At 44.5% G+C, this 14,658-nt stretch overlaps 1 protein-coding gene across 1 annotated transcript; it reads right to left on the bottom strand.

The window, feature by feature from the left end:
• Positions 1 to 7,686: 7,686 nt before the first annotated feature.
• spop (speckle type BTB/POZ protein) lies at positions 7,687 to 14,247 on the bottom strand. The gene is made up of 10 exons (XM_079756735.1): positions 14,170 to 14,247; positions 13,378 to 13,535; positions 12,892 to 13,013; positions 12,072 to 12,223; positions 11,724 to 11,851; positions 10,949 to 11,126; positions 10,740 to 10,795; positions 10,483 to 10,605; positions 10,031 to 10,173; positions 7,687 to 9,429 (listed from the first exon to the last, which is right to left on the bottom strand). The coding sequence occupies exons 2-10, from the start codon at positions 13,453 to 13,455 to the stop codon at positions 9,285 to 9,287; spliced, it is 1,125 nt and encodes a 374-aa protein (XP_079612861.1). The 5' UTR covers positions 13,456 to 13,535; positions 14,170 to 14,247; the 3' UTR covers positions 7,687 to 9,284.
• Between the last annotated feature and the right edge of the window lie 411 nt (positions 14,248 to 14,658).

Genomic DNA, 14,658 nt, shown 5'->3' with positions numbered 1-14,658 from the left:
TCGCTCCCCGGCTAGCTCAGCTATATACATGATTAACGTCTACGTTTTAACATTATGCAAGTGGCACACTTTGTCCATTTAAACATGAATCTGAGGCCAAACCCCCCCATTGCCCTAAAGCTCTCACCCTAACCCTCTCATCCTAACCTAACCCTTTCAGCTTAACCCTCTCACTACCATCAACTCTGGACCCACTCCAGAATCCTCTTAGGGAACAACACAAAAATGTCCCAGTGTCTATATATTGTTAATTTAATGTTTATGATGTCTATATCAGGCCTATATAAGGTCTGGAGTCTAGTCAACTTTCTAGCCATCTGACTTCTTACCCACCATTTGTATCTGTGACTACTACTACTACTACTACTACTACTACTACAACCACTATTACAACTACTACTAATAATAATAGTATTAAATATAAATATAAGTTACTACTGTGCTCTTATTAATCGTGCATGGACAATCTGACAGCATCCCTGCTGTGAGAACAAACTATCTGCTTCAGGACAATCTAAGTCTATGTTTATCAAGGTTCACCGTGCTCTCTGCGAGCCCCACATCTGCCCTCTGCGAGACACACACCTATTCTCCGCTAGCCATGTACCTTTTTCCTGCTAGCTCTGTACCTAGTCTCTGCTAAACATGTACCCGCTCTGTGCTAGCAGCATGCTGGCTCTCTGCTAGCGACACCTACTTTCTGCTAGCCATATACCTGTCCTCCCTAGCAACGTACTGTCCTCTGTAGCCATGCAGTGTCCTCACCATCCATGAACCTGTCCTTCCTAGTCATGTACTGTCCTGTCCTCTCTAATCATGTACTGTACTGTCCTCCCAGTTTGCATGCCTTCTGTCCTGTTCAGTGCTCTCATGGACCCCCCGCTTGTCAATCCTAACCACGCCTTTGAAATCAGAACGGCATGGCAGATATTACGGGAGTTGTACTAATAGTCTGTTAGCATTCAAGAATAGGGTGTTGCTTCGCCATTAAACTGCTCTAGACCAGTAGAGACACACGGAATGAAGGCGTGTATTCTCTAATGCGTAACACATGCAACAAAGTGGGCACTTAATCACGTCTGTCATACGAATGTATGACAGACGTCATACATTCTGTGCTTGGATCCTGCCTGCTTGAGACTGGGATCCTCCTCAGGGGTCAACTAACTAAGTAGTTTGACGCGATAAATGTTGTGTTGAGTTTGTAGATGTATATAATAGCCATGTCATGTTTCGGCCGCTTTGGGATATTGTACAAGAGGAGATATTTTATCAGGTGCCATATGGTACGAGGGAGATTGAGGCGTTCCTGCATACAATGTTACATTAAGACACTTATAAAGTTCCAACCTTGGTTTACCAGAGCTGGAACAGCCACTGAACACTGAATGTCAATGTAGACGACGCAAAGACCGCTGTACGTAACAATCTCCTCCGCCCATGATCTTAGAGGACAAGAAGTGAATGAGCAGTAAGATGTCTTGATATGGAAGATTCTGGAGGAACCTAGGACAACCCATGAGACGATGGGAGACTCTGGGAGACATTGGTAGACCCTGGGAGATGTTGGTACAGACGTGGCTCACCCTGTTGACCTGGAGACGTTGGGTGATGTTTGGAGACCCCTGGGAGACCAGGGCGGACTCAGGGTGACCCTTCCAGATGTGACCGGCCCCTGGGAGACTTTTGGAGATGTTGAGAGATGTTTGGGGACCCTTGGAGATGTGTAAAGACGTTGGGAGACCCTTGGAGATATTGGGAGAAGCTAGGACAGAAGTGCCTCAGCCTGTTGACCTCACCTTGTGGCAGGAGGTGGCTTTGGCGTCACTTAGTAGAGATTAAATATGTATGGTTTTAATTTTTAGCTTACCAACTAGTATTAGTAGATATGTCAGTATTTATCCACCAAGCCTAGCTCTTTTACGACCAAACTGTTCATGTTTTTTATATTTGTTAATTTCCGTACATACAGTGTATAGAGTGGAGGAAGGTTGTAGTACGTGCAAACTAACTTATGATTGAAGGAAAATAAATGGGTTGACAATGCACTTATGTAAGTAACCATGTCATCCATTGGCAGAGTTAGGGTTAGTATTTGGGTTAGTGTTAGTTAGAGTTCGTTTTAGGGTCAGGGGTCAGGGTTGGTGGTAGTTTGTATCTCACTGAGACTGAAGTGTACATAGAAAACAATGAATGTTCCTTGTTCTTACTAACATATATCATAGTATATACATCATACTTAACATGTATATCAAGCTGTATGATACATTAAAACTGTACAAATCTGTCTGTTCTGTTCTGGATTATCATTTCTCACACACACACACACACACACACACACACACACACACACACCACTACACCACACCCACCTCTCGATGTAAAATTGTTAGACCATATTCTTAACTGAAACTGCACCTTAGAAGTCCAAAAAGCCACTTGATGACTTAATTTGGAGTCTGGGGCCTCTAATGCCAAGGTAATTCAATCTAGTTAACAATCCATTATGGACAGAAGGCCACTCTGGCCCTCTCCTCCCGATCAGATAACCCTGATGGCACTATGACCTGCCCCCCACCCCCACTCTCTGAACCTGGGTGGTACATCAGAGCTCCTCTAGACCCCCAGACCAGAACCCCTAACGCCCCTCGTGGGACTGCTGGAGCTTAAATATCAACCAGACCTCCATGTTAGGATGGGGGGCATGTGGAAGGCCTCATTAGGGTTAGTCCAGGGTTAGGATTAGACCCAGTGAGACCCTAGTCACTAGACACTGAGACCCTGGTCACTAGACACTGAGACACTAGCCACTTTAAACACAAGAGACACTGAACATACCAGAGACACTAGCCAATGGAGAAAATAGCCAATGGAGACACAAGCCACTAGAGATACTACTACTACACAATGGAGACAGCAGCCACTATGGAGCAGGCTGCAATTGTCCGTCCGCCACGTGTGTAACAAAGCCTTTTCCTACGCAGCCCCAGCAATGTTCTGTTCATGATTTGGAACAGAACATTTGGCACAAGAGAGATTGCGCTTGTTCTTATGTTCTTTTGTATGTCCTGTGCCACTAGACATGCTCGTGCAAGTCATCCTTGGAAAATATACTTTAAATATCAATTGGTGTAACCTAGATAAATACATTTTCATGTAGTATTAGTCATTCATTTCATGCTGTTATTCTTGCTATGCAGGCCCTTGTCTAGAACACCATGTGTTGTACTGCATTCTAGACGAAAACATACTTAGCATGATGCAACAAGAAGCTAAAAAAACAGTTAAAACTTTTGCCTTTATGCAGAAATGCTCTATGAAGACATGCCTACAGCCAACTGTACAAACTGCTTTTTGTTTGCTACTCCCGTGGTTCATTGAGTGACAGGCTGATGCAATGCATGCTGGGACACGTTTCTGCAAAGCAGTTATTTTCTGTCAACATATATTAATAAAGGAATATCCCAGAAGAAGGTGAGGTTCATGGTTTGTTAACGGGTTTTGGTTAATAAATATCCACGAAGAAGGTGAGGGTTACGGTTTGTGAAGGGTTTGGTCAGAATCCTAAGAACAACAGCAGTCCTTCACTCTTTACTAGCAAAGAATGTTCCCTCCGAGTGGGCCCGTAGGGGAGGAGGTGAGGGAGGACTGACTGAGCAGTCACTCAGCTGGCTGAAACACCTGAGGTATTCTCCCTGGGGAGAAGAGACACATGATATATCACTGTGTGTGTCCACCTGCAATGGCCACTTGTCTACTAGTCTCTTCTGATCTGGAATCTCTACAGGTGTATATTGGTTTCTTCTGGTCCCTCCTGTTGTCTCTACTGGTCTCTACTGGTGTCGAATTGTGTTTAAGGATCTCTATGGTAGTATACCAGTGTATACAGGTCTCTTCTGGTCTCTACTGGTTTATAATGGCCTTTATTGTAATATACTAGTGTATATGGGTCTCTTCTGGTCTCTACTGGTGTCTAATGGTTTCTCTATTGTAGTATACTAGTGTATAAAGGTCTCTTCTGGTCTCTTATGGTCTCTTTTTGGTCCATACTGGTCTCTAAAGTGTCTGCTCTCTCTCTCTCTGTCTCGACTGGGCTCTTCTGGTCTCCATCGGCGTACACTGGTTAATAATGACATCTCCTGATGATTCTACTGATGTCTACTGGTCTCTTCGAGTCTTGGCTGGTCGTTACTGGTATCTATTGATGTATCACCTGATCTATATTGATGCATATTCAGTTCTCTACTGGTATCTACTGGTCTTAACTGGTGCACATTGATGTGTATACTGGTCTCGATGGTTGGCCCTAGTAGGCCCTAGATAAAGGCTGTCCTAGTTTCATTATTACTGGAGGGGAGAGGATTGCAGAGGATATGAGGAGAGGATCAGAGCAGAGGAGAGGACAGAGTGGATAGGATGAAGGAGAGGAGAGGAGAAAGGGAGGAGAGGAGGGATGTGTCGATGGGGAGAGGAGGAGAGGAGAGAGCAAACAGAGGAGGAGAAAGAGGAGAAGAGTAAGGAGCGAAAGGGATGAGGGGAGTAGGGAGAAAAGAGAAAAAGAGGAGGGAAGTGAAGAGATGGGCAGAGGAGATGAGGAGAAAGAGGAGAGGAGTAAGAGAGGAGGGGAGGGGGAAAGAGGGCAGATAGCAGAGAGAGGAGCGGAGGAGAGAGAGAAGGGCTACTGTTTTCTATTAGGCTTCTGAGGAAATAAAACCTGCTGTGCAAATGGAAGGGAAGAGTGGGGAGAGGAGGGGATATGAGAGGAGGAGAGATGCGTAGGGGAGCCTCCCTGGGGGGCTGGAGGAAATTCTATTAGACTCTAAGAGGCCATTTATCTACTGTTCCTCCATCTGTCTCACCATCCAGTATGTCTCACTCCATCCAGCCTGTCTATTCAGTACACTATATATATGTAGAGAGAGGGAGACATAAATAGGGAGAGATAGTGAGAGGGCAATAGAGTGAGCGATAGAGAGAGTGAGAGAAATAGGGGGAAAGAGAGCAAGAAAGAGAGAGAGAGGGAGAGAGAGAGATAGAGAGAGAGAGAAAGAGAGAAGAGAGGGGGGGAATCAATCAAGGCTGTTAGTATTGGCATCGGGATAAGGTCAGACTGGTCCTTACAGCGGTTTCAAGATCAGCAGCACTTAGCTACTGGTACACACTGTAACCTGGCTGACTTATGGTACAGACTATGACCTGGCTTGGTTATGATACCAACTATAATCTGGGCGGGTTATGGTACAGACTATGACCTTGCAGGGTTAGGGTATAGTCTAGGAACTGGCTAGGCTATGGTAGAGTCAATGACTGGGCTGGGTTATGGTACAGAGAATGACCGGATTTACAGGATGGGTTACGAAAATAGGGTTAGGGTTACACCAACATGTTGGAAGCTATACCCTTCATTTGTGGCGACATTCATCTGCGCCATGCAACGGCATATTGAGCCGCTCTGACGTTACTTGTGGACGATAGTGGATGGTGATTGAACCCTCCCAGCCTCACTGCTTCATAGAGCGATCTTAAAAACCGTTGGAGGAACTCAATGCTACAACAGGAGCTGGAGGAGCAGAGCCTTCTCTTGAAGTGGGTGTGGGGGCCACTTCCGTACAGAAGGGGGGGTTTGATCGGTGGGGGAAAACGTGACGCCAGATTGCGATTTGAGGAGAGTTGAGGAAGACCCAGGTAAGAGCACCCGTCGTCTGCTCCAGGGTCCCTCCTCTCAGGAAGAAAAGGCTGCTGTCGGATTGGCTCTTTTTTTATTAAAATATAATTTTACAGCTGTCCCAATTTACTGAAAGGCGGCAATTCTTGCAGTACATTTCCAGAATGTTGAGTCTTGCCCTCAACCACTCATTTGTGGGGGAGAGGAGGGATGGGTAAACCGCATTCTGCAGACATTTAATATTATATGATAGTGTATAAATATTAAACAGGGTAGGGCTTCGATTGCAATTCATATCTCCCACTCTCTCTCTCTCTCTCTCTCTCTCTCTCTCTCTCTCTAACATATATATTATATGTAATATATTATGTACCATATTATATTGCTGGACCTCTGGTTGTACGTAACCAGAAGCCATCAGAGCTCCGTCACTTCAAAGAAGGGAAGAGAAAAGAGGCAGATCCACACCCTCTTTTCTAATGGGACCCCCCCGCCTGTCCCCCTGGGAGTTGTAATGGGAGTGTCCAGTTACCCTCTGGGCTGGAGCCATATGGGTTAGACCAAAGAGGTGGGGTGGGGGGGGTGGGGGGGGGGGGGGTTGGTGACAGGCTTTGCATTGAAACGTCTCCATAAAATCTATTCTACCTGTAAACTCTGGTCAGATGAAGAGCAGGGTATTGTTGGGGGTTAAACTGCCTTTACGTTTTAAACGTATTTAGGATACTTTAGATTGTTGCATAATTATTACATAATTAGATACAGCCCTTAAATGTGTGGTATGTAAGAGCTATAAGTTATAGCTCCTGAACTCTATTCAAGAGCTCCTGTCTGATTTATGACCAATCAGGGCATCTCTTCCCTGATTGGTTTGGGGAATCCAACTTGCTGGTGAATCTTGTGCGCTCGCACAGTGTTGTATCGTAGCTCGACCACAGCATTGTGACTGCAATAATTCACATTGGCAGAGAAACGTAGAGAGGGTTCAGTATCTAAGTATCTTACCAATAATTTCTAAATAGCATTATAACATCTGGTATCATCTATCCAGTACCATAACATCCATCCTGTATCATAACATCTAGTATCATCTATCCAGTATCATAACATCTAGTAGTATCTATAGTATCAAAACATCTATCCAGTATCAGAACATCTAGTATTATCTATAGTATCAAAACATATATCCAGTACTACAACATCTCAAATCTTACCACTTAAACAGCATCCACACACATCTTACCGATCTGGTTCTAATTTAGACCTGCTCCCTGCAGATCTGATGTCTGGAACACAGGAAGGTCCGACGGTTCCATCGACCAGTAAGTCAACCTCAGGTCTTTAGTTTCACGTTTGATTACTCCTTCCGAAGGCCAATCATCATTAACCTTCGATTAGAAGGCGAAACAAACATATTACATCCTGCACATTCACGCAATGGTTATCTACCACACATAGTAGTTTATATTATATATTATTGATAGTAAACTATATTATTTTATTATACTAATTATATTTTTCAACTGCATTAATAAATTATATTATTTGTACACGTTATAATAAAACTACATCCCTTTAATTAGACTGTATAAGGTTATAATAAAACCATATTAGTCTAACTTAGTGGAGATAGGGTCGCTAGGGTGCACTGTAACCAGTTGCTGCCCCCTGTTGGTGTGAAACAGTTCTACGTTATGCTAAAGTTTAGAAGAAAAACCATGGTCGCTAATCCCCAAATTATGAATTATGAAAAATTTAAGATTTTGCAGGATGCGTTTTATATGAAAACACACATGTGCATAGGGCAGGATGTCCTTTAAAAAACGATGTAAGCAGTACCTATAAAGTGATAGTAATACGACTGCATTTGATCCATTTATCTTAATCAGACGCTGCAGTCGCTCATGTCATTTTTATGTAAACCTGGATAGTTTGATCCAAAATCCATTAATCGCTAACAAAAAATCAGCTACTAGTTATATCCAAAATCCAATAATCGCTCACAAAAAAGCAAGGAATCCAAGTCTGCTTTGCATTAAATACAAAATAGCTGTGATTTATTCCTTTTTGAACAAATACGGCAACAACGAATTGTCACTGCCATAATAAAGGGAGCTAACAGTCTTTCCACAGAGGAGGGTCTCGGAACATTAAAACGTGTTCAAATTCAATTCTCCCAGTCTTCAATCCTGCCCAGAAATGTCCGGCTGCACTTTACAATTGACATTTGGTTTACAGAGCCTCCATCGGCTTGTACAAATTGATATGAAAAAATAATTACAAGGACGAAGCAGAGGTCACTAACAACATGACGTCATAAACGGTCTCCGGGCCGAGGGAGTGGCTCGGTAGCTAGGTCGCTAGCCAGCTGTAGCTTCGTCAGTGGATGGCTGTCCAGGCTCTCCTTCAGGCTCCTCTCGGATTGTAGTCCTACCAGCGGGTCTTGTAGTCCTACCAGTGGGTTTTGTAGTCCTACCAGTAGTCCTTGTAGTCCTACCAGTGGGTCTTGTAGTCCTACCAGTAATCCTTGTAGTCCTAGTAGTAGTTCTTGTAGTCCTACTAGTAGGACTACAAGGACTACTAGTAGTTCTTGTAGTCCTACCAGTAGTCCTTGTAGTCCTACCAGTAGTTCTTGTAGTCCTACCAGTAGTCCTTGCAGTCCTACCAGTAGTCCTTGTAGTCCTACCAGTAGTCCTTGCAGTCCTACCAGTAGTCCTTGTAGTCCTACCAGTAGTTCTTGCAGTTTTAGTAGAGGGTCTTGTAGTCCCACGAGTAGTTCTTGGATTCCTACGAGGGCTTGGAGTCCTAGTAGGTCCTATACTCCTACTAGTGGGTCTTGTAGTCCTAGTAGTAGGTATTGTAGTCCTACTGGTAGGTCCTGCAGTCCTAGTAGTAGGTATTGTAGTCCTACCAGTAGGTCTTGCAGTCCTACCAGTAGGTCTTGCAGTCCTACCAGTAGGTCTTGCAGTCCTACCAGTAGGTCTTGGTGTCTTTCAGGATTCTCAAAACCCATTCACCAAGAGAACAGTCCAACATGGAGATAACTACTACTCTACTCTACTACTCTACTCTACTGCTCCTGAAGGTTTCCCCCTCCCCTCCAATCCCGCTCCCAGAACCTAACCATCTGGTTAGGGTCTAACCAGCTGGGAAGGCTACTCGAGAGCTGGTTAGCGTCTAACTAGCTGGTGAGGATCTAACGAGCTGGTCTAGTTCTAACTAGCTGGTTTAGCATCTAGCTAGTTGGCTGGGATCTAGCTAGCTGGCTAGGATCTAAGAAGTTGGTCACACCCAACTAGTTTGACTAGATCTAACTCGCTTGTTAGGGTGTAACATGTGGGTCTAGAGCTAACTAGCTGGTTAGTCTCTAACTAGTTGGTCTACATCTACCTAGCCATTTATGGTCTAAGTATCTGTCTGGGATCGATTTAGTGGGTTAGATCTAACTAGCTGGTTATGACTTAACTAGCTGTTCTAGTTAGATGACTAGTACCAACTAGTTCTTGGTGGCGGTTAACGTTCTGTCCAGGAGGAGGGCCCTTCGGCAACGGGTGTGTGTATGTATGTATGTGTGTGTGCATGTGTGCGTGTTCGTGTGTGTGTGTGTGTGTGTGTGTGTGTGTTAGGACTGCTTGAGGCGCTTGCGGGGCGGGCCCAGGAAGGGGCACTGGGCCGAGGCCAGGGAGCGGTACGCCTCAGCCACCAGGTGGGGGTGGGAGGCCACCATGGACCTCCAGCCAGCCGTCTCCATCACCTCCGCAGCATGGCTACACACACAGGCAAACGCACACACACAGAGAGAGAGACACACACAAACACACACACAGGCAGACGCACACACACAAAGAGAGAAAGACACACACACACACACAGGCAAACGCACACACACACACAGGCAAACGCACACACACACACACACACAAACAAAGAGAGAGACACACAAACACACACCAGACATACACACACACACAAAAAGAGAGACACACATGCGCGCACACACACAAAGAGAGAGAGACACACACACACACACACACACACCCATCCAAACACACACAAAGAGAGAGAGAGAGACACACACACACACACACACACACACACACAAAGAGAGAACCACACAGACACAATCAATTAAAAACCCGCTGGGGTGGCAGGTTTCATACACAAGGAGTCTAATAAGGCTAATGTAGGGAGACAAGAGTGAGGAAGTGACAGAGCGAGAGAGAGGACGTGACAGAGCGAGAGAGAGGACAGAGAGAGGGAAATTGACAGAGAGACAGAGAGAGGGAGAGACGGAGAGAGGAAGTGAGAGGAAGTGATAGAGAGAGAGAGACAGAGAGAGGGAAATGGACAGAGAGGGAGAGTACTGACTAGTTGATGAAGTCTACAGCTTGGGTCTTCAGCTGGTCAGCACTGTGTAGATCTGCGAGGATCAGGACATCGGCTGCGTTCTCCACCGACAGACTGCTGCACAACGCGTCCTCACACATGACCTTTAACCTCTCCAGGGCGTACTGACAAACAGAGAAACCACACGGTAACATCAGGGCTACCGACAGACATTTGAGGATGTTTGATGGAGTCCGAAGCTAAGGATGCAGTGGTCAATTTGTAGATTTATATCTTTAAATGACCAGGGTATCTTTAAAACGTTTTGTTATCTTAAAACACCATTGTATCTTTTAAACACCATGAAATCTTTAAAAGGCTCTGGTATCTTTAAAACACTGTGGCATCTTTAAAAGATTAGGGTTTCTTTAAAACACAAAGATATCTTTAAAAGACCAGGGTATCTTTAAAAGACGAGGGCATCTTTAAAAGACCTTGTCAGCTGCAGCTAGCAGGTCATCAGCCATCTTGTCCAGGTTGGGAGCTTTGTCAGTGTAAATGAAGCACATCATCTCTTTGAAGACCTCCGGCTCAACATCGTTGATCTCCACACGGTTCTGGAACACAACGTAGACAGCAGCAAAGTTCAGCATAGTGCAGCATGATATCGAATAGTGCAGTCGAGTATGATATAGAAAATGACAGCAGAAATACAGTATAGTTCCAACAATAATTAAAAATGAGCGTTCACCTTTTTACTCTCCTCCATCTCATGTTCAAACATGGCACTGAACACGGGCGACCGAGCTGTAAAACCAACAGGAGAGCGAGTCAGAACGAGCTGGAAACAACCGCAGAGGAAGTCAGCATGACTTGGCACTCTCCATTATGCAGACAACAAATTAGACGATGCACAAAATGAAGGAAAACATTTCTTTTCCCTCAGGGCTCTGTTAGTACCTGCAAGTATGGCTTTGTGTGCCTGGAACTCCTGTCCCGCGACGCAGAGCGAGCAGTCAGTGAACCTGGAGTTCTCCCACAGGCCTCCCAGCTCCTCCGCCAGCCGGCAGTCCGGCACCTTCACCATGTTCATGGTGTTCTGGCCAGAGATGTTCACCGAGTCCTGCACCACACTCACCTGCAAGGGAACACCTTTAAGGACCAACCTGACCCTTACCCATAGCATAGCCCTTACTACGCAAACCAGAACTTCATCTAATCAGCCCCAGCCCTAACCCACCCAAACCATGAACCAATCTAACCAGCCCCAGCCCTAACCCACCCAAACCATGAACCAATCTAACCAGCCCTGCCCTAACCCTAACCCAGGTAAACCATAACCCAATCTAACCAGCCCTGCCCTAACCCTAACCCACGTAAACCATAACCCAATCTAATCAGCCCTGCCCTAACCCTAACCCACGTAAACCATAACCCAATCTAACCAGCCCTGCCCTAACCCTAACCCACGTAAACCATAACCCAATCTAACCAGCCCTGCCCTAACCCTAACCCACGTAAACCATAAACCTAACCCTAACTCTCTGGTCTTATACTAGGCAGCTCCCATAATAATCAGTAGAAGACTGTGGTTGAACTGGGCAGCTATCGTGATAACCAGTGGAAAACGGTGGATGTACTTGGCAGCTCATGGTAATACAAGTAGAGGTCTGTGGTTGTAATGGGCAGCTCCCAGTATTCGCCAGTTCAAATAAATCAAATAAAGGGCGATTACCTCACAGAACAGGGTGAGCTTGTCGTCAGGCAGAAGACCGTTGGCTTCGTCCAATAGAAAGTCTCGTCGGATGAACTTCTTGAAACCCCAGTCTTTACCCTGCACGAAGCGGTACGCTCGCTGGCTTTCTGCACGCACACACGAACACACACACACACACACGTTAGTACATACGCTATTCTAATTGCTAGCCCTGGTATAATTAGCACCAACATGATTGCAAAGAGGTAGCCTCTACATCAGAAGATTATCTATTATTTTATAATTACATTATCTATTATTTTATGAACTCATCGTTGACACAATCGGTGGACCTCTGGACTGAATGTGATGCTGCTGCCGCCTCACCCATAGCCTTGGTCTCCTCCCCTTTGGCATTAAGGATTGAAAACTTGAACTTGGCACGGACCTCTGCCTTCGGACAGCTCACGAGCAGCAGGTAGAGAGACAGGTAGTCCTTACTCTCCTCGTCCAAACCCTTAGGGTTAACTCGCAAACACCTAGAGGACACAGGAGATCGCGTTAGTGTTAGTCTGTCAACGGGGCGTCGGCTTAACTCAGGAGGCAGAGCGGGTTGCTTTGTAACCAGAAGGTTGCTAGTTCGATCCCCGGCTCCTCGTAGTGAAGTGTACTGGTGTCTCTGAGCAAGACACCTCATCCTGACTGCTCATTACGAGCTAGCTACCGCCTTGCATGGTTGACTCAACTGTGAATGTGAGTATGAACAGTTGTAGGTCGCTTTGGATAAAATCGTCTGCTAAATCCCCTAAATGTAAATGTCAAGATCTGTAAGGGGTAACACACACACCTAGCGGAAAGGTTAACTGAGATTTGCGCCGAGAATACACGGCAGTAAATGCCTGCATTTATAATTTCTATATTGCTGTGGACGCGCAGGGCTTGGCGACAAATCCAGCCTGATTCCCATGATTATGTCACTTTGCGCAGTTTACACATGGTGACAATCCTTACGTTTTAAGGTTAGTCTTTGTCTTTCGCGACCCTGAGGTTTGATCACAAAAGATGTAGAGAACTCGTTAATATTATTGCCACAGTGAGCTTGAGGAGAAACTGCGTGTGAACGACATCGGAAGAACTGTGGCCCAAGGATCTGATCCCTAAATGTGTTGCGGGAAAGAAGTTAGGTTTATTTCTCCAATCAACTCACCATTTCAGTTTATCGTTAGCCCCGGAGGAGAAGGTGGAGCTCTTGATGACCTCTCCCATCTCCTCACGACAGAAGCTGAAGTTGTTGATGGTCCACATGTAGGAGAACTTCACCACTTTGATCTGAAAAAGAAAAAAAGAAGATAATCAGTTGGTCTCCTCTACAGGTAACCTTCATCTTGAGGTCCCGTTATGTAACATCCAGTTTTATCTGGTAAAATGCTTAAAGTTCCAATGTATAAGATTGAGCTCCTCCCAGTCAATAGGCGGGAGGCTTCCAGAATTGAAAATTATTTTTTGCAGAATATATCAGTTACTAATATTATTTTATTGATAACATTATCAAAATCACCATCGATCAGCATTGACTACAGATATGTCGAGGTAATTTAAATCCACAAGCTAGTTCCAATTGTTGACGGTACGACTTTAACGTGCCAGGTCAATGAGCCTTTGTGTGTGTGGATGTAAGGTTGAGTGTGTTTACCTGTGTGTAGCACCAGGACTCGGCCACCGGTCCACTGGACATGTCGGCAGGGGGAGGGGGGCTCGGGACTCTGGACATGGCCAGCTTGACCACCGGTGTGCTAAGCTAGGCTAAGCGTTCCTCTCAGTAAAGTAGTTCCAAACACAGCACTCAGACACCTGGAAGACATCATCATCATCATCATCGTCCTCCTCCTCCTCCTCCTCATGGCCAAGTGAACCAATTGAATTTCCTCATTAGGGTAAGAGGATGAAATATAAATACTTTCTTCCGCATTCAACTAAAAAAACTGAATTGTTTAAGAAATGACAACAATATAATAACTAAATAACAATAACTCAACAGAATAAACAACATTATCTATCCATCTATACCTATAAATATATACACATACACACACCGACACAAACATACATAAATATATGTAAAGGCCAAAATAGTTTTGTTGATCTTGATATATGTTAAAGATAAAGAAGCAGATTATTATATACATTATACAGCTGTGATATAATTGACATGGCATATTCATGGTGATTATATATTCATTATAAAGGTAAAATAAGAGCAGCAGAATATTTTAGACATTATATGTATCATATGTATCTTTATACATCATCAAATATGCATACATCATACAGGTATTCGTTATAAGTAAAGCAGATTATTTTATGCAGAAGCAACAATATGATGAATTAGCAGCGCCACGTTAAATCCTTCAGGAACGACATCTTCTTGTATAAAGATGAGTCAACAAATGTTCAATGGAGGGTTTCATGGCAATATTAGACTCACCGTAAACATTTAATCCTAATTTAATCCTAACGTTGATGTTCTTGTTGTTGTTAGCTCCAGGCTAGCGCTGAGCTAGCGGTAGCTGAAGAGTCAGCGACATGGAGCTCAGCGCCCCCTGGTTCGCCGGAGGGTCATTAACCACGTGTGGCGGTTAACCCATAGTTCACACCCACCACCAATAGTAGGATTCATACAATAACCCTAATCATACAATAACCCTAACCAACTAAACCCAAAAGTAAAGGTTAGCATTTGAGAATGCAGTAGGTAAATATTTAGTAGTATTAGTAGTATTTATAGTATTTATTGTGTGCTTATGTCATCTAAAAGCATAAAGTAAAAAGCGGGGTAAAGAAAAACGTTTTTTTTTTACTTTGAAACCGAATCTTCAAATGCAGCGGATCTTTTAAATCTATGCTTTTATTCTGTGGACGATGTGATAGAATATTACTAAATGTTATTTCTATCTTGTGCAGTTTGTAGCTTTCC

The sequence above is a fragment of the Pollachius pollachius genome (assembly GCF_949987615.1).
Source record: "Pollachius pollachius genome assembly, chromosome: 19".
In the NCBI taxonomy this organism is placed as follows: Eukaryota; Metazoa; Chordata; class Actinopteri; order Gadiformes; family Gadidae; genus Pollachius; species Pollachius pollachius.
This window is presented reverse-complemented; position numbering and strand designations above follow the sequence as displayed.